The sequence below is a fragment of the Trachemys scripta genome, chromosome 8, assembly GCF_013100865.1.
Source record: "Trachemys scripta elegans isolate TJP31775 chromosome 8, CAS_Tse_1.0, whole genome shotgun sequence".
NCBI lineage: Eukaryota > Metazoa > Chordata > Testudines > Emydidae > Trachemys > Trachemys scripta.
Window position 1 is genome coordinate 78,966,590 of NC_048305.1, and position 19,764 is coordinate 78,986,353.

At 40.0% G+C, this 19,764-nt stretch overlaps 1 protein-coding gene across 1 annotated transcript in view; it reads right to left on the reverse strand.

Annotated features, from left to right (window-relative positions):
- Positions 1-571: 571 nt before the first annotated feature.
- The window catches only part of LOC117881742 (calcium-activated chloride channel regulator 1-like), a 35,588-nt gene continuing 16,395 nt past the window's right edge, over positions 572-19,764 (reverse strand). The window contains exons 6-16 of the mRNA XM_034779373.1: positions 19,280-19,507; positions 16,670-16,894; positions 15,608-15,789; positions 15,556-15,563; positions 14,801-14,820; positions 14,199-14,276; positions 9,270-9,500; positions 8,438-8,708; positions 7,180-7,344; positions 3,531-3,767; positions 572-1,020 (exon numbers count right to left, since the gene is read on the reverse strand). Of these exons, the coding sequence (XP_034635264.1) occupies positions 596-1,020; positions 3,531-3,767; positions 7,180-7,344; positions 8,438-8,708; positions 9,270-9,500; positions 14,199-14,276; positions 14,801-14,820; positions 15,556-15,563; positions 15,608-15,789; positions 16,670-16,894; positions 19,280-19,507 (2,070 nt within the window). The 3' untranslated portion in view covers positions 572-595. The remainder of the gene's footprint in view (positions 1,021-3,530; positions 3,768-7,179; positions 7,345-8,437; positions 8,709-9,269; positions 9,501-14,198; positions 14,277-14,800; positions 14,821-15,555; positions 15,564-15,607; positions 15,790-16,669; positions 16,895-19,279; positions 19,508-19,764) is intronic.

Genomic DNA, 19,764 nt, shown 5'->3' on the forward strand with positions numbered 1-19,764 from the left:
GAATATTTAAACATCTGCATTAGTCATAGGATAAGAGTTGAGTTATGCATGTACCTAAGCAGTTGCATCCTCAGGACCAACAGATGTATACATTTATGTTTCCTACTCATTGAATATAACTGAAAGTAATGTATGAACACCAAAGATTACAGATCTAATTTCTTCTTAAATCTCCCCTCCCTGACTGCTAAGCAACTGGAAAACAAAATTAGAAAGATTTTTTTCCTATTTTTAAAAAAATAAAGCACAGAATACCTAATGTTGCAGAACTCTTGCAAGATTAGAATTAAAGTATACATCTAGATTGTCATTTATATGCTACACATTATACTGATGTGTTTTAGTTTACTTAGTACATACTTTTAAATTCATGCTCAGTCTACATACATGTACTGTAACATACTATACACTCATTGAAAGCAGATAAAATACATATAAATTCACCTCTATTTTAAAGTCACTGCACTTAATTTTCAAATCTATTACAAATTTGTCTTTCCTTATGTATTTTGAAAATCACAAATAAAACAAACTGTAAGATGAAAGCTCAAATTATATTTATACTAATTGAGCTTTCATCTTACAATTTGTTTTATTACATTCTGAGCTCAGGGCCTCCCTTTCTATTTTTCTTATGTAAAATACAGACAGTTATACTTACAGCTATTAATACAGCTATTACAGACCCAGTAACTATTAATACTATTATTGAAACATTGACACCATTATTGATAACTTCAGTAGGAAGCGTATCAGGCAAGGATTCCTTTGGAGGAACAAACTGAGCTACCTGTACTACATTAGACACCTCTGAGGTCAGGGAGGCATTATCAATGGCACGTATTGCAAAGTAGATTATGGTGCCATTTTCTATTGTGACATTTTCCGGTTTAAACTGAAATGATTCTTTGGTGCCGGCAGGTTTAGGTACCAGACTAGAGGTATTCACTGAAGTAGCATTCTCAAAGGTGTTCCTTAGGTCCAGAAGACTTTCACTCATTTTTATTATGTATCTATCAGCTGGAAAAAGCGAGGAATACAAGTAAGAGTGTGTTAGTAATACCTATTATACTATCTGTACATGCAAGCACAGTACAGGATTTGTAGAACAGTTTTGTATCTTTATAAGAACTCCAATGATACTCCATTACCATCCCTACCATTTTACCCACCCTCATTATTGATGGGCCTCCTTAATTGACTCCCATCCTTTCTCTGTAGAGCTCTGGACAGGATTCCTGTTAGAACTTATCAGTTCCACATTTTATTTGGGTCAATAGTCTACTGTTAACTGATGTGGGGCATTCCCTCCCTTCATGAGCACTATGCACATTATATTACCAGCACTCTTAGCTCCTACTGGGCAGATGAGTCTTCCACATGGCAGTGCAGATAACTGCCATTAAACTGTCCCCATCTATGCCTCCATCCCCCACACTTCACACAAGTCTCTTTAGTACTAAAATAGAAACATAACTTTTGGATGAGAAATGAAAATAGGATTTCTTTCACTTGTCTCAGGTCAAGTATAAGATCAAACAGTACAGGGAGAGATCCCTGCATCCTGGTCAGCATTCCCTCTCTAAATGTGAGCAGGTTCTAAAGCATAGGCTGAGAGACAGCAAAATGCCTGCTCCATTTGCCAGCATAGTTAGTGTGTCAGGGATCTTGCTGCAAATGTGTCTGGCTTCTCACTGTCCACAGTTATCATTTCAAGGCTGTATGGTTCTGTTCTGCTTGTGGGTTTTCTAGTTCTTTGCTTGATTTGAGTTCCATTTCCTGCTCCTCATCTTCTTTTCTATCCCTTCAGAGATGGGGTAAGGGGTAGCATAAGAGTGCTATTCCAACTTTACACCATCAGAAGATCTTTCTAACTGAGGTTATTCTTCCATTGCTGGCTACTCTAGCTGTAAGGCTGTTTTGAGCTGGACGAGTAGCGCAAAGTAGCCACATAGAAGAACCTAGGCCAGTGTTTTGGGGTTTAATGGAGTTGTTGGTTTGTTCCCTGGTGATCTGGTTGGCAAGAGCTGTAGGTGTATGTAAAGATTTTAATCTGAAGCTGCTCTCTGTGTGACTGCAGACTGTCTATCTTAACCTCTCTGGCTCGTGCTCATGTGCACACTGTAACACTGTGTAACACTGGTTACAACATACTTAAAATAAGTATGGGGATCTAGCTGTGTCCCCATAAATGGACTAAAGCCTTGGACTGTCCATGTTGTAACTGGGTCTCCTGACTTATTTACGGTTGCAGTGAAGACAGGGGCTAAGCCTTAGAAGCAGGGCCAGCTCTAAATTTTTTGCCACCCCAAGGGGAAAAAAAAAAGTGCCGTCTCGCCATAACAACCCCTCCCCCGAGCGCCGCCCTGCTGAAACAAAAACAACCCCCGCGAGCACCACCCTGCTGAAACAAAAACAACCCCCCCGAGCACCACCCTGCTGAAACAAAAACAACCTCCCCAAGTGCCGCCCCGCCCAAACAAAAACATCCCCTCCCGAGCTCCGCCCCGCCGAACCTAAAACAAACAACCCCCCCCGAGCGCCGCCCCACCGAATCAAAAAAAAAAAAACAAGCCCCAAGCGCTGCCCTTTTGAAACAAAACAAACAAAGAAAAAACCTGAGCGCTGTCCCACCACCCCAAGATTGGCCGCCCCTTCCAAGGTGCCGCCTCAAGCACGTGCTTGGTTGGCTGGTGCCTGGAGCCAGCCCTGCTTGGAAGAGTCACTGGTGAGTGTGTTTTTGATTTAATTGGTTTGCCTTTGTAAACTAGCATAAGGCTGGTTGGTATACAAGTTTTGGATTTTCTGTTATACCAGGTTTGGGAGAATAGGCACTGACTTTTGTTTTTCCCAGGGGGTGCTCCACCGCCGCTCCACCCTGAGGCCCTGCCCTCACTCCACCTCTTCTCCTGAGGCCCCGCCCTCACCCCACCTCTTCCCCTGAGGCCCCACCCTCGCCCCATCTCTTGCCACCCCCACTGTTCCCCCTCCCCAGAATCCCCACTTCTTCCCACTCTCTTCCCCTTCCTCTTCCCACTGTCCCCTGCCCCATCCCCTTCTCTTCCCTCTACCCCCTCCCCCAGGCCGTCAAACAGCTGATCGGTGGCTAGCCTTGGGGCCCTGCCGAACAGTTGATCGGCAGCCAACCCCAGGACCCTGATGAGCCACTGTGACTAGTGGGTGCTGAGTGCCCCCTATTTTTTCCAGGGGTGCTTGAGCCTGGAGCACCCATGGACTTGGTCCCTATGTTTGGGAATATTCCATGTTTCTTTTTTAAGCATTAAGTGAGACTAATGTAAATATCATATTGAACAGGGAATTTATTGGTTACACTGAGTCCTGATCTACACTAGGAAATTTTACAGAGAAAATCTAGAGTAGGTCAGGCCATAGTGATGGTCATATTTTTTGCAGAATGGAAAGACATAGCTTTTTCCCTCACCTCTCCTTGGCTGGCTCATTGTATGTAATTTCAGATAACTGACAATACTGCATCATTTCCAGCTGACTAAAACAAAACTTCACCTTACCTTGTCCCACATCCAAGTCATTCCCGGGAGCTGTCCAAGACAAGTGAATTTTATCTTCTTCAAACTGAGCCTCAAGGTCAGTAATTTTACAGGGTGGGAACACATCAGTAGTTCCTCCTGATGGAACATTCATCACTACAAAAGAACCTCCTGTTGCAACTCTGTTGAAACTTCCTAGCTTTGCTTGAATTTCCTCATCACTAACTTCAGGTCTCGGTGCATTTATTTTGATTTCACCTGCCCCAAAAAAGAAAAAACAATTGCTCATGCTATTTGAACATTACAAAACTCCAAATCATAACACACTTTCTTTTTATCTAGCATTCCCTCTCTCTTTAATCTACTTTTTTTCTTTGGCTTATTCAAGCTTAGTGCAAAAATTAGCAAGGCTAAAAACCAAAGTGAACTTCAGGATCCTGCATCTTTGCACAAAACTAAGGCAGACCCCAAAAGCAAACCAGATTTCAAGTGCAGTTGAAAGTAGCAACAGTGCCTATTATCAGTTAGGGTATTTAAGGTATTAAGCAGATGTCAGTGGGAAGTGGTTGTGATAAGGTAGCTTCCACCCATCTCTTCCTAGGTATTGCAGGCAGCATAAGAATTACAACCTTGTAGGAATTTCCTTACTTTTCTGTAAGTTGGAGAGTTTGTTATGTAGACTTCTTTAATTCAGTATATTCAAATTTTCTAGAAATACAGAAAATTGTTTTTGTGTGTGTGCGCTCACACATGTGCAAGAAGGAGGATATGAAATGCAAAAGCTAACAATCTAAAATTAAGGTTGAGAAATCAGGCACTCAAAAGTCAAGAAATTCAAAAAGCTAAGTTTTCTATTACCATATTATATATATATATATCTTTACTCCTGCGGGAGTTCTGCATGACTGCATGCATGCATAATTAATGAGCCCCACGGATTTTTATTTTTTTGAGCAGAAAAAGCTTCTGCTGAAATGTTGCTGCAGTTTTGCCTTTTGCCCACCAGAGGGCACTGTGGCAATAGCACAAAGCAGCAGCTCACAGCCAGCTAAAGAAGCGAAAGCCTGCTTTCTTCCAAGCACCTGTCAAGCAAGGTCAGGAGATGGAGGCTATGAGGAGACAGCGGGGGAGCAGGGAGGGATTGTTAGGGAGCTCCCCACATGCAGACCTTGGCTGACCCCTAGCCTCTCCCATGCAGTCAGGCACATCTGCCCCGTCTCCATGTGTTCCTGCACCCATATGTGTCCTTGCACCACCTGTCCACGTGTCCTTCCACTCCCAATCAGACACCCACTCCCGCATCCCTATGTGGCCCTGGGGTGTTGCGGGGGTGTCAGACAAGGGCTTATAAGGGCTAGTGGGGGAGGACAGATTGGGGCAGGGGCTGAATGGGAGTAGAGGCACAAGGCCACAGGAGGAGGAGGGAGAAAGGTGCAGGGCCACATGGTGATGGGTGTGTGTGTGTGCAGAGCTAATAGGGACTGGGGTGGCTGGGTGCGGGTACAAAGACACATGGGAACAGGGGGAGGGGATACAGGGACATATAATGACAGGGGAGTGGCTAGGTGGGGACACAGAGACACATGGGTACAGGGGGAGGGGTACAGGGACGCAGACAGGGGAGTGGCTGGGTGGGGACACAGAGACACATGGGACAGGAGGAGGAGGTGCAGGGCCACATGGGGATGGAGGGAGTGGGTGTCTGAATGGGGGTGCAGGAACACATGGGGACAGGGGCAGATGTGCCTGACTGCATGGGAGAGGCTAGGGCTCAGCCAGGGTCTGCATGGGGGAAGCTCCCTAATAATCCCTCCCCGCCCCCGCAAAAAACCCTTGTTCCATACTTTTCCCACCCATACCCAACAACCCTCCAGGTTCACACCCAGGCTCCTTCCCAGCAATTTACTTCCCTGTCCCTCAGCTCCTCCATTACCCTGACTTCCCCAAGGCCTTGCACTGCTTCTGAGGGGTGTGGGAAATATGGTTCTGTATTGTAATTTACATGAATTATTAAGGAATCTACTTGTCAAAAAACATTTCCTGAATCTTTTTTGTTGTCTGTATTGTTACAGACATACTTGCTGACAGGTATTTTCAAACAAATGACCAAAAATAATTGAAACTGGTGTGATTATATTGTGTTATTTTGACAAATAAAATATTTAGAATTTTGCAGATTTTAAAATATTGTGCGGAGAATTTTTAATTTTTTGTTGCATAATTTTCATTTTTTTGGCGCAGAATTTCCCCAGGAGTAATAATATATATATTTACCATCATATTGCACAATTTGCTGGGGTGGGGTTTTTGGGGGGTGGGGGAGTTTACTGGTAAAATAACGTTAAGGTCTATATTTAACAAGGAAAACAGGAATAGGAAATACTACATTGTGTGATGTAGCCAAGTGAACACAGGTACAAATCTTAACTGTTGGAACCTCCTGAGGGTTTTGGGTGCCTAATATCTTAAACTTGGAGTGTGGTTTTTACTCAGTAGAGCTGACACTCTGTCTACCCAGAGTCAGATCTGCTGGATTAAATGGCAAAAAGTAAGTTACTATTTTTTTTCCCAAACAAACTGTTGTTAACCAAGTTCCATTTGCTGAGCAAACACTGTAACTAATGCCTTCAAATTGTGCCCCCAGTTACACTTGTGCAATCCCACTAAAGGCCAGAGGGTTGCATAGATATACTGAGCATGGCATTAGGCTTGCAGACCCTGGTGACAATGCACAAGCCAGAAGGAACACAACTTGGTTTTCAGATCCTAGGCTGAGTCTGCAGGGCTGGGAGTTAGAACAACTGTGCTGTTAACTTGTAAATTTCTTCTGGAGTGTTTGAGAAAACAAGAGTAGAATTTGACAATACTATTTTTACAAAGTCACTTTTCAGAATAAAACTATATTTTAATGATGAATTAACTGTTTTCTTTGCACTTGATTTCTCTGGGGCCTTTAGATCAAAAAAGAGAAATGCAAAAATAATGGAAAGATGAAAAAATATACTAAGTCACAACACACTTGTAACAGACTCACTGTAAAAGTATCATTAACTGAAGCTCCATTGATTGAGAAGGCTTAAGCAGTAAGATCTTAATAGCAGTATCCATACCTGTGGTTTCTGGAACTGAGAATCACAGATGTCTAATGGAAAGAGTCCTGAACAATGTGTCCAGAAAACCCAACAGAAGAACAGAAAAATTCTCATGTGGATGCATTAAACTGATAACTTTAAAATTTCATAACTTTGACACTGATTCCCTGAAACCTCATTTTTAAGTCTTAGTAAAACATACAAATTTAAAATTTCCAACTACAGCTGTTTTTTTATATAATTTTCAGTTCCAGGATCTTTGGCAACTCCCATGTGGTCCAAAGAGCACTTAATTATTATAATATATATATATTTTTATAAAATGTGGTACTATACCCAGCGTTCATATATAGCAAAAATACTGTGGTTCCAGCTACTGTTTTCTAAAAGTATAAACAATAGTGGAAAAGATACATGTAACAAATGTTAAGGTTAAAAAACTTTTTGTGAAGCTAAATGATCTCCCATTCACCCATATTTTTACACACACACACACACACACACACACACACACACACACACACACACACACACACACACACACACAGTGTATTTTCTATTTCATAAATGTTCCTTACCATTTTCTATGTAGCCTGGAACATACAAGGCTCGGCTCTGCCTGCGGCCAAGTTTGACAGTTTGATTTCTCCCCTGGATATGCACTTTTAAGTTGTATCTACCATTTCCCTTGAAAGATGTAAAGTACTTTGAATAGATTCCATCATTCTTGGTAATATCAGCACCTTGACATATAAATAGTAATAATTAACCATCCAAACAAGGTGCCTTTGTTAAACAAGAGCATTTTTTGCTGTTCAGTTCAGAAACACATAGGGCCTACTCCTTCTTCTATTGAAATCAATAAGAGCTTTGATATGGACTTAGATGAAAACAGGATCAGTCCCATTGTGGTGACATGAGCTCATTACATATTTAACTGGAGATAATGTAGCATTAAAACATGTTACTGTGTATTTACTGTTGTTTCCAATAGTAACCAATAGGTCAGTATTTCTCAACTATTTCTTAGTAGTTCTCGTTAGTGTCCTGATCTGTTGAGCCCTTCTTGGTGGTCTGCAGATTAAAATACTTTGAGATTGAAGCAATGCTGGAATGTGGGGAGGAGAGAGTCTACAGTTTCCATGACATGGTTCAGATAATGGAGAAGTTGGAGAACAACAGAACTGTGCATTTGAATCACCTCTGTAGGCACAGTAGATTGGAAAAGGAGAATAATAATCTCTGTAATTCATACTTTCGAAGGAGATATTTTTAACATAGCTATACTGCCTACATAGCATGTGACAAGCTATAGAAACAGACTTTCACTCTTCTGTTCTGCCACCTGCATCCCCTCTGCAGGACAGACCAGTATGTAAAATATACACAAGTTCAAACAGTGAATATGGCTGAAACAGATCCACAAGGTCATGGACCCCCTTCTGTCCCTGTGCTGGCTATTTGCATCAGAGGTAAGAGCACAGGAGAGGGAGAACGCTCTGCACAACCACGACACTCCCTTCTTCTTGGGCGCAGTTTTTCTCTCTCCTCCTTCCTAACACACCCAACAGTGTAAGTGCACCTGCATGTCAGGGCACACATGCTGCACCAGTTTAGACCCAGTGCAGTTTATTCTCATCCTGAAGCAGTGGGGAGACCAGAGTTGACATCTTCCTCCACTTGCTGCCCCTTGTTCTGTGCTCATGGCATAGGCATGACTGAACCCTTAGTGACAAGTTTGGAAGTAGCGTGCAGAGACATTCTAAAATACATAACACAAAATGAGGAGTGCATACATTTCTAGACAAAATGTAAGGAAAGTAATAATCGGATTACCTGAACCATCATCAAGGAGTTTGAGCTCCACTGCAGATCCAGTCTGTGGTTCAACAGTGGCCATCACGGTTGCACCAAGAACAGGCAAAAATCCTTGACTAACTTCTGCATAAATCACCATTGGATTAGGGAAGTTGTTTGTATCCTTATTCATGTGGGCTTTCACAGTCACTGGAGGCACAGCCAAAGATGCTGCTCGAGATGTTACTATCATTGATATGACTTGAGAGACTATGTGATTATTTTGAATCCAATATAACCAATCTCCCACCTGCAAATCAAATAGATAGAGTATAAAAATATAATATAAGACTTCATTATTCTAAGGGCAGCTTTGTGTTTCCCTTAGTTAATTATCTTATCTTCCAAGGCACAAAGGGCAGTTAGGATATTGCTACAGGACCACAGCTGAGGTAATTTGGGTACCTTATTTATGATTCTTCATGCTCTCAAATGTTTGGTTTCTTTTAAATTTAACCTTATATCTGAATTTACTCAGTTTTAGTGGTGGATGTTTGAGAATTATCACATTCTTGAAAGGACTGGAACCTGTATATTATAGATATGTACTCTCAAGCTTAACTTGCCCTGAATTCAATGTTTCATCTGGCAGTCTTGTATACTTGGGATGTGTATAGTGCATAATAAAAAAATTAGGAACAGCACAAATGACAGTTAGATAATCAACTTCCATGGCAAGTCAGTGGAGTTACACGAAGGATAAAATTGGTTCATTAGGAATATATGTTTATAACTTCTAAAAAGAGAAGGTGCATTTTAGTCTATGAAAATGTTAACATGTTTGGATAATAAAACAAAGTTTAGTCTTTACCTCTGCAGTGCCTGCTATCTTCAGTCGAGCTGTTCGGACATTTAGATTATTAACTGTGAAGTTTGACGTTCTATATTCTTTTCCTTTGGGGTCCCTCAGTAAAATGTCTGGTGGAGATGTGCTTTGATCCCATGTAACTACAAAGAAGGTGTCATTTCCCACAGTGCTATCTACAGTCACTGTACCATTCATCCACTTCTTGACTGCGACACTCCGAGCTGTACTTTCAAGCTATTAGACAAATAAAATATGTTTTATGCCTAGTTAGCAGATAAATATTTAAAATACCAGTAATTTCAACAAGTTTTATTTTCCTTTTACAGGGGAAAACAAATCAGTACACCTCTACCCTGATATAACGCTGTCCTTGGGAGCCAAAAAATCTTACTGCATTATAGGTGAAACCGCATTTTATCGAACTTCCTTTGATCCGCCGGAGTGTGCAGCCACACCCCTCCAGAGCACTGCTTTATCGCTTTATATCCGAATTAGTGTTATATTGGGTCGCGTTATATAGGGGTAGAGGTGTATTTTGTTTATTCAGAAGGCACCTTGACTGGCTGGTGGACAACTGGCCCACTGCTGGAAGAGAGGACAGAAGAGGATTAATGCTGGCACAACCCTGAGCAGGTCTCTGCTGTTCTGTGCAGAGCTCAGGGTTGTGCAAAGAAGGCAGAAGCCTCCTGCCACTGTGCCTCCACACATGGGAACTAGCCGGAGGGCGAGGGTCACGTGGGCTAGCCATTGAAGGGAGCGGAATGATGAAGCCCTGAGCAAATTTTCTGTAATGCCCATTTGCAGAGTACAATTGCTTAAGAATGTGAAAATATAGTAACCAAGGGTCTCCTTCCACTGCTATATGTGTTCTATCCACCTAACTATCAAATGACATCTGTGCAGAAGATTAGTGCTACATTTCCTCTCCAGCTGTCAGGCTGTTTCCAGAAAGACAGCAAAATGAGAGAGCCATACAACAGAAAAGCAATGAGAGAGACAGACAGAAATAATAAAACACAACAGGAAGAGAAACAAGATTTCCTTTACCAACTTTGGTATTGCACATGTAGACCACCAGAATTTACAGATAAGCTACCAATATAAGTTTTATAGTGGCCCATTGGAGTACCAGACTGCAAGTAGATTTGCTCACTCCTGTTTTATGGATTAGAAAAAACTACAATAAGAAAAGTACGTTTTAATAAAATAACTTTCTGTTATAAAAATGGGAAACTAGATACTGAAATGCTATTTCAAAGAGCATCCGATTGGACATTTGAGAGTCAAGTGTTCAGATGGTACTCTAGTGCTGAGATTGATATAAGTGCTTAGAAAGTAGGATAAATTGTCTTTTAATAGCAGATATTAATAGCCCAGAAAATACAGAAACATTTTGTTTTCTTTCTCCTGAATAGATGTGATAGTGGAGCTACAAAAACAGGAAACCTAATAATAATGGGGGATTTCAGCTACCCCCATATTGACTGGGAATGCGTCACCTCAGGATGGGATGCAAATAGAAAACTTCTAGATATCATTAATGATTTCTTTTTGTAGCAGCTAGTCCAGGAACCCACAAAGGGAGATGCGTGTCTTTAATTAGTCCTAAGTGGTTCACAGGATCTGGTCCAAGAGGTGAATATAGCTGAACCGCCTGGCAATAGCACCAATGCTGTAATTAAATTTAACATTCTTGTAGGGGGGGAAATACCAAAAATACCCACCACAGGAGCATTTAACTTCAAAAATGGGAACTAAACAAAAATGAGGAGATTAAATGGAAATGAAAAGGAACAGTCAGAGTAGTGAAATGCCTTCAAATTGCATGCAAACTTTTAAAAAACACTAAGATAGAGGCTCAAAAGATATGTATACCTCAAATTAAAAAAATGCTGTTAGTTTTTATCACGCTTGCTAGCTGCTCTTCACATTCTTTTTTGGCCTTCCTAATTGTACTTCTGCACTTGATTTGCAAGAGTTTGTTCTGTTCTATTTTCCTCAGTAGGATTTGACTTCCAATTTTTAAAACATGTCTTTTTGTTTCTAACCACATCTGTTTACTCTGCTGTTTAGTCATGATGGCATTGTTTTGGTCCTCTTCCTGTTTTGTTTGAGTACATCAGAAGCAGGTAGGCTGCCAAACAATCAGTGAGGCCATTGCATGATCAAAGTGCTAAAGGTGCACTCAAGGAAAACAAGACCTTCGTGGAGAAGCTAAATGAATTATTTGCATCAATCTTCACTGCAGAGGATGTGAGGGAGGTTCCCACACCTGAGGTTCCCATACCTGAGCCATTCTTTTTAGGTGACAAATTTGAGGAACTATCCCAGACTGAGGTACCAGTGTAGGAGATTTTGGAACAAATAGATAAATTAAACAGTAATAAGTCACCTGGACCTGATGGTATTCACCCAAGAGTTTTTAAGGAACTCAAATACGAAATTGCAGAATTATTAACTGTGATATGTAACCTATTGCTTAAATCAGCTTCTGTACCATATGACTAGTGGATAGCTAATGCAATGTTGAGTTTTTAAAAAAGCTCCAGAAGCGATCCTGGCAATTACAGGGCAGTAAGCCTAACTCCAGTACCAGGCAAAGTGGTTGAAACTAGTAAAGAACAGAATTATCGGACTAATGGATGAATGTGATACGTTGGGCAAGAGTCAATATGGCTTCTGTAAAGAGGAATCATGTCTCACCAATCTACTGTATTAGTATTCTTTGAGGGGGTCAACAAATGTGGACAAGAGTGATCTAGTGCCCATATTGTTTGAGGACTTTCAAAAAGCCTTAGACAAGGTCCCTCACCAAAGGCTCTTAACCAAAGTAAACAGTCATGGGATAAGAGGAAAGGTCCTCTCCTGGATCAGTAATTGGTTAAAAGACAAGAAACAAAGGGTAGGAATAAATAGTCAGTTTTCAGAATGGAGAGAGGTAAATAGCAGGATTCCCCAGGGATCTGTACTGAACAAGTGCTGTTCAACTTATTCATAAGTGATCTGGAAAAAGGGGCAAAACAGGGAGGTGGCAAAGTTTGCAGATGATACAAAATAGTTGACAGCAAAAGTTATAAAGCTGATTGCAAAGAGTTACAAAGGGATCTCACAAAATGGAGTGATTGAGCAACAAAATGGCAGATGAAATTCAGTGTTGAGAAATGCAAAGTAATGCACATTGGAAAACATAACCCCAACTATACAAACAAAATGATGGGGTCTAAATTAGCTGTTACCACTCAAGAAAGAGATCTTGGAATCATTGTGAATAGTTCTCTGAAAACATCCACTCAATGTGCAGCAGTGGTCAAAAAAGCGAACAGAATGTTAGGAACCACTAGGAAAGGGATAGATAACAAGAAAGTAAATATCATAGTGCTGCTATATAAATCCATGATATGCCCACACCTTGAATACTGTGTGCAGTTCTGGTAGCCCCATCTCAAAAAAAGAGATATTAGAATTGGAAAAAGTACAGAGAAGGGCAAAAAAAAACGATTAAGGGTATGGAACAGCTTCCATATGAGAAGAGAATAAAAAGACTTTGACTGTTCAATTTAGAAAAGAAATGACTAAGGGGAGATATGATAGAGGTATATAAAATCATGAATGTTGTGGAGAAAGTGAATAAGGAAGTGTTAGTTACCCCTTCACATAAAACAAGAACCAGAGGTCACCCAGTGGAATGAATAATCAGCAGGTTTAATACAAACATAAGGAAGTATTTCTTCACACAACATACAGGAAACTTGTGGAACTCGTTGCCAGGGGATGTTGTGAAGACCAAAATATAACTGTGTTCTAGAAGGGATTAGATAAATTCATGGAGGATAGGTCCATCAGTGGCTACTTGCCAAGACAGTCAGGGATGAAGCCTCATGCTCTGAGTGTCCCTAAACCTCTGACTGCCAGAAGCTGGGACTGGAGGACAGGCAATGGATCAGTCGATAAATTGCCCTGTTCTATTCATTCCCTCTGAAGCATCTGGCACGGCCCACTGGTGGAAGACAGGTTACTGGGCTAGATGGACCATTGGTCTGACCCAGTAGGGCCATTCTCAAGTTCTTGTCAAGACCAGTATACAATTGCAGAGAAGTTAATATAAATATATGGAGATATACCTATCTCATAGATCTGGAAGGGACTCTGAAAGGTCATCGAGTCCAGCCCCATGCCTTCACTAGCAGGACCAAGTATTGATTTTTGCCCCAGATCCCTAAGTGGCCCCCTCAAGGATTGGACTCATAACCCTGGGTTTAGCAGGCCAATACTCAAACCACTGAGCTATCCCTCCCCTCAAGTAGCTAAGTAGTCCATGATGAAACCTATATTAGTTGCTATGCATGATTCAGCTAAAATGCAAAGCTGGGTCCATAGCAGAAATTTAACAAAGTGAGGGATGAATTGTTATAGATAGAACAACCCAAGAGCTGTTGTAGGAATAGAAGAAGCTACTACTAGTCTCAATTATTTTGAAGAAATCATCGCTAAGTTGAAATAGATCATGAGAAGTGTCAGGAAAGCTGGGAATCAAATTGTTATCTATTGCTTAGAAGAGAAGCAGTTGAGATAGTTTCCTCATTATTGATAATGTTAGTATAGAAACAAGATCACTTATTACAGCATTCTACAGAGGAGTGACCACACATACTATGGTATTTCTGCCTACCTCTAGCTGTATAAGTCCCTTTGCCTTAGCTAACTGTGAGAAATTTTAATTTTCTTTGTTTCATTGTCTGTTTCATTTTATTGTTAATAACAGACCACACCAAAAAAAAAAAAAATTCCCACTGCCATTTCCAAATATCAGTTTATATTTTAAGATCAGTCACTGGCTGTACAATAGTTGAGATTACAGACTACTAAAATTACTCTTAATTGACCAGTAACTGATTAATAATGTGAAAAACAAACAAAATTTGAAACTCAGACCTGAATAGACTGTTCAGAAATATTTCCACTTCCTGATGAAATTCCACTGAATGCATCNAGTAGGTTTTTGTTATGTGCCTTATGCTAGTTTGGTTGTTGCTATAGAGCACAGTGTTAATTTGATCATTTAAATTTTGTTCCTTTATTATCCTTTATTCATGGGGCAGTGCAGGGAGGAAACATTGGTGGTGGGGAATCAATTAATACAAACACCCAGAGAATTCCTGCAAAAAGCAAGTCTGATGTGGGAAATGATCCCATCTGTTCACATTTTAACTCCACCTAACTTGGTCTGACTAAGAATTGTCACCAGTAGCACTTCATCCAGTACAGTGCTCACTCATTGGCTGTTCTTGGTAAGTCTGGACTCTGACCAATCTTTAAAGTGCAATTCCACTCTGAAAAACACCTCTGTAAAAAAGACATGGTGAAATTCCAAGATTATTACTTCTCGGTGACTCAGATCAAATCTTCTTAGTTTACAAATATGAAGTTCGGGCCTCTTTCATATGTGCAGAGCACCCATAATGCCAATGGGAACTTGTGGTGCTCAGTGTCTTTGGAAATCTGGCCATTTATTTCACACATCAATCACTTAACACTAAAGCGTCTGTGATCAGAACTTAGTGAACTATTCTGTTATAGTACACAAACCAGAACTGAATTCAGGTTGTTCTCTCACAGCCATGTTGGCTGTACAGCATGAACAAGAGTAAAAAGCAGTACAATCTTATTTAAGTCCCTAAAGCAAGCAGATGTGACTCTGAATACACAAAAGGAGCATCTCTGTTGACTAAGAAGGTGCAATTTATACATAGTCACTATTCAGAGTAAAGCTACATTAACACATGGAATTCCCATGGTAGTTGCCCTGTACTGCAGCATCACCCAGCACCCATCTGGCTTTCCTTCAAATGGCTGAAGTTCAAAGGAACAGTGTAGCTCCATCTCAAAGCAGAGCTGACTGAGCCTCCCAGTTGCAAGTATAGAGACTGTGGTTGCTGACTCCTCAACTAGAGCCCTCCAGCTGTGACTGTTTGTGAGTTGGTCATTATTTAACTACTTAGGACATTAATAGGTTTGCATATCACTGCTATGTAAACATCGGAAATAAACTGTTAATCATTTAAACACCAAGTTTATCTTTTTCTTTAGAGGAACATCCACCAGTATTATAATTATCAAACCTGGCTATTAAGCAGGGTGTTATCAGATACAGTTTTTTTTAAAGCAAGAACAATTGCTCCCAATATTGTTGTGTTTATTCAGCTGAAAATAAACATTCTGTAAATACAACTGGAATTAGTTGACCTTATTTTCTTTTCATATTACAAGCTGTAAACCACTCCAGTTGTACATTTCATGCTTCAAGTATGCAAGCCAAAAGCAGGATTAGTTTAGAAAGTTACTCACCTGTCATATTTGAAAATTGTTCTAGTTCTGAAGCAGCATTTGGCCCCAAGGCAATGATGTGAATGATTGATCCACTGTCTTCCACCTCCTTAAGGCAAATGCTCATACCTGAATCCTCTCCATCCGTCAGCAATACAATTTCAGAACCATCGAGATTAGAGTATTTTTGTTTAATCACCTGAAATGAGAAGAAAATTTCAGGTATTAGCTATAGGACTTTATTGTAAATGTTAGCTGCTCTAACAGAGGCAGCGTCTACATCAAGGGAAATTCTTAAGGTGCAAGTGTAAGGCAAAATGTTTTCCTTACAAATGTGAATTGTGCTGGCGTAGGAGGCTGTGTCATGTGGCAACAACTGAATTGAAGCTGTCTGAATTACACTGCCTGTACAGGGCAGGATGGTTCAGGGGAGAGGTGTCTAGCACACTCCTTACAGCATTCCAAGTAGTAGTAATGTGTGTCTGCCGGCCCCCACTCCAGGTCCTGCAGCCAATGACAGCATATGCATAGGGCATGTGGAAGCCTGTCCATGCCCATTCTGGAAAGTGACTTGAGAAATCATGGAGCATGAAGGTGCCATTTTACATAACCCCTTTTCAGAATAAAACCATGCTTAAACCAATGTTAAAATGAATAAAATTTGGATTTTCTATATTTTGATCTTCTGCACAACGCCTTGAGATTCCGGCAAAGCATTTTTGTAAGATTTTTCTTAATTTTTTTGCTTGTATAAACATAACAGGGCCTTGTTAATTTCTTAGTTCAATAGGAGTAGTTTCAGAGCCTAACTTGATAGAGCTTCCTAAGTCTCTCACTATAAAACACATTTTCCAAACCTTTAATTGTTCTTGTAGCTGTCTTTCTGAACCCCTTCCAGTTTCCCCAACATCCTCTCTGAAATGTGGCCACCAGAACCAGAGACAGTATTTCAGTCATAGTCTCAGTATGGCTATACACAGAGGTGATATCACCTCCCTACTCCTACTCACTATTCTCCTCCTAGTTCCATTTCATTATCACGGCATTCCAGGACACATTCCCCCCAAGTTCTCCTTCACCTCAAATCCTTTGCGTACTCCTTCGCAGATGTTAGTTCCTCCACCAGCTGATTTAGGCAGGCATTTGATAAAATCCTGGCGTATATTCTCACTGACTATTTGTCGTAGATTACATGTAATTTGTGCTGTAGATTCGAATGTGACAATTCCAACCCAGGAACCCATTTCGATAATCTGTAGCAGGAATATCTCCGCAGCTTGATACAGACGATTAATGCGGTTATACTGCAGGTGAAGAAAGGGACGTACTTAGAACTATCAAGGCTTTTCAAGAGAGATAGCAAAAAGCAAGAATACAGCAATTACTAATGTTGTTCAGTTTGTACTGATAAATGGGAATGTACCTGCCATAGAGTAGATGAGAGATTTGAAGGGAAAATATGGAAAATTAGATAAATACCCAATATCTGGGTAGCCCAAACTACCTTATATATCATCCCCAGGCATATTCTTTGCAGACCAGTGGAGAGGTGTACTATGTTCTGCTATCATGGAATGGTATCTGCATATTGAAACATCCAGGAGATATATAACTATGTCAGCCAAACAGCATTCTAATAATGTGGTGATATTCCTCACAAATAAGGTTTTCTCTTTCACATAATTTGTTTAGGTAAAATGACTGCAGCCTCAGAGAACAGTATTCAACCTACCTATGCTTGCGGATAGCCCCTCTATTTCACAGGTTCCTGGCACTTTGAAAGTTTGGTAATTACAGTGAAAGAGTTGATTTTAAATGTAAATATTTGAACAGATTGCTGAAAACCAGCTGAGAAAGTTTACCCCTGGAAGCTTTCCTTTCTCTATAAAACTAGCTGTCATTATTCTTGATCTAGTTAAGGATTCTCTTCCTCTCCTATATTAAGATTAAGGGATCGGCTGATTTATATCTTTTATCTCTGGAAATCTAGTACTTGTTTGCCTCTCAATAGCTTTGGGTTGAATTTGATGCTAATGACGGTGAAAGCACTCATAGTAGTAATCTACATAAGCTTTTCCAATCTGAAATCTGTCCAGAAGCAGGAATGCCAGCTGTATCAAAACATTTGGTTGTGAGTTGGGGATAGATAATCATTAGAGAACACTACATTCATTTTCACTTGTGATCCAGAATTTGAAGTATTATCTCCACAGAGAAAAGGTTGGCACATTTACATCCTGTGCCTGTGTTGATTGTTGAACTTAAGATCTAAAATATTTGTATTTTAAAGAAAGCTATAGTAGAACTCTTATTTATTCTATATAACAATATATATGGAGTACATCATAGTGTGATATAGCATGAACTGGGGATTCTAATGTTATTCCTTGATGATGAAATTTTGAGTGATTATATTCAATATGACAGAAAAAAGCATTCTTGGAATGTTTTAGAGAGGTTTTAATTTTTTTATATTGGGACTACTTTTTATCCCTCCACTTGTAAAGGCAGGTGCCTTTGTTATTATTCAACCCATAGAGGGCTCATAAAGATGTCTAAAAATTACATAAGTTTTTTTCCAGATATAAAGATGCCACAATTTTAAAGCGAGATATCTGGGGACTCTCCAGGACACAAAAGGATGTTGTGCCTCCCACAGGGAAGCTGAGGATCTTCTCTTCCCAGAAATATACTGGTGGGAAGGTCCTATTTCTAGCTCTGAAGGTCTGTGAGATATCAAACTTGAAAAGTTATAACATATTTGAGAACAGACGTTGTCACTAGCTCCGGATTGAATGTTTGAAACAAATAAATTAGGGATGAGGAAATTCTGTATATTAGGGAAAGAATACAAAAGAGGTTCATATAAAAAAAGCTCTTGGAAGCTGGGTAGTGGTTTGGAATGTAAGAATAAAACCTGGGGAGATGGATTTATGGGCAGAAGGCAGGCGAAGCTTGAAAAGGTACAGGATAAATTGCAAAAAATGTGGCAAACTTTTCACATGACTCTCACTTCTATGTGATATTTATACATATGAACACACCTTATTCAGGGAGGTTATATTGGATTTACTTTAAGAATGGTAAATTTGAGGCCCTAAACAGATTGAAAGTCTCTTTAAAGGTTCATATCACCTATAGCAGCCTCTGCAAGAATTGTGCTAAATTTAAATTTAAAAAAACCTTATCCTGATTAATCCAGCATCACTTTATGACAACCCAAATTCTCGACTCATTAGGATGAATGATTATGAGGAAAAGCATTTCATTTTTATTTTGCTATACCTAGTGACATATAATTATTTTTAAAATAATTTGAGAGAGTCACATATGAAAAATATCATGAAACTTGCAGCTATGATATATTTTCTGTTTTGGGGAAGTACAGTGGTTCTGACATTCTGGATCTGAAACTAAAAAGAGGAGCACAAGTTATATTTTGTAAAGAAAAAAGACCAAGTCTGGCATATCATTTTTAGGAATTTGATGGGTTTCCTTTTAGCAATCCCTAAATAGGTATAATGGGAGAAATAGTGGCCTCAATTTTTTCTTAAAGAATAAAGGACGATTACGTAAATATTGACTAAAGAAAATATTGTAATATATATACAGCACATTGTGTTAGAACTGCCTAACTGTTTCTAAGCAGTTTGGCTAAAAAAAAAAAGAACGTGTATGTTTATTCTTACCGAACCCATGCTCCCAGAAACATCAAGTACTAGACAGACTACTCTGTCTTTGGTCTGCAGCAATGAGAAGGAGGTCTCAAATGGAGGACTTGCGCTATTTATTGGAGAGGTGTTACTGAAGTCAGTAGAGTTCATAATTACTTCCCAGGTGCTTTTGTAGTTGCACATTTTGTTCTGCATATTTGTAGCCTTTTCATTATGAGTACTTTGATCACAGAACTCAACCACCTAAAAAAAGCCAATTGGAAGAGAAGAATGATTACTGAAAAGCAAGTGAACACGTGTAGTAGCAAATCCCAGTCTACTATTTTTCTATTGCTCACGACAACCACAAATACAGAAATTCTTTGCCTGCTCTACAGGCTATAGAGAATAAAATTTGTCTATGTCCTGGACCTTGGAAGAAGTCATCAAAGAAGAGTGTTCCCAAAGAATCTGTCTCAGGGGTTACACAGGTATGTCCACACTGCAATCAGAGGTATGAC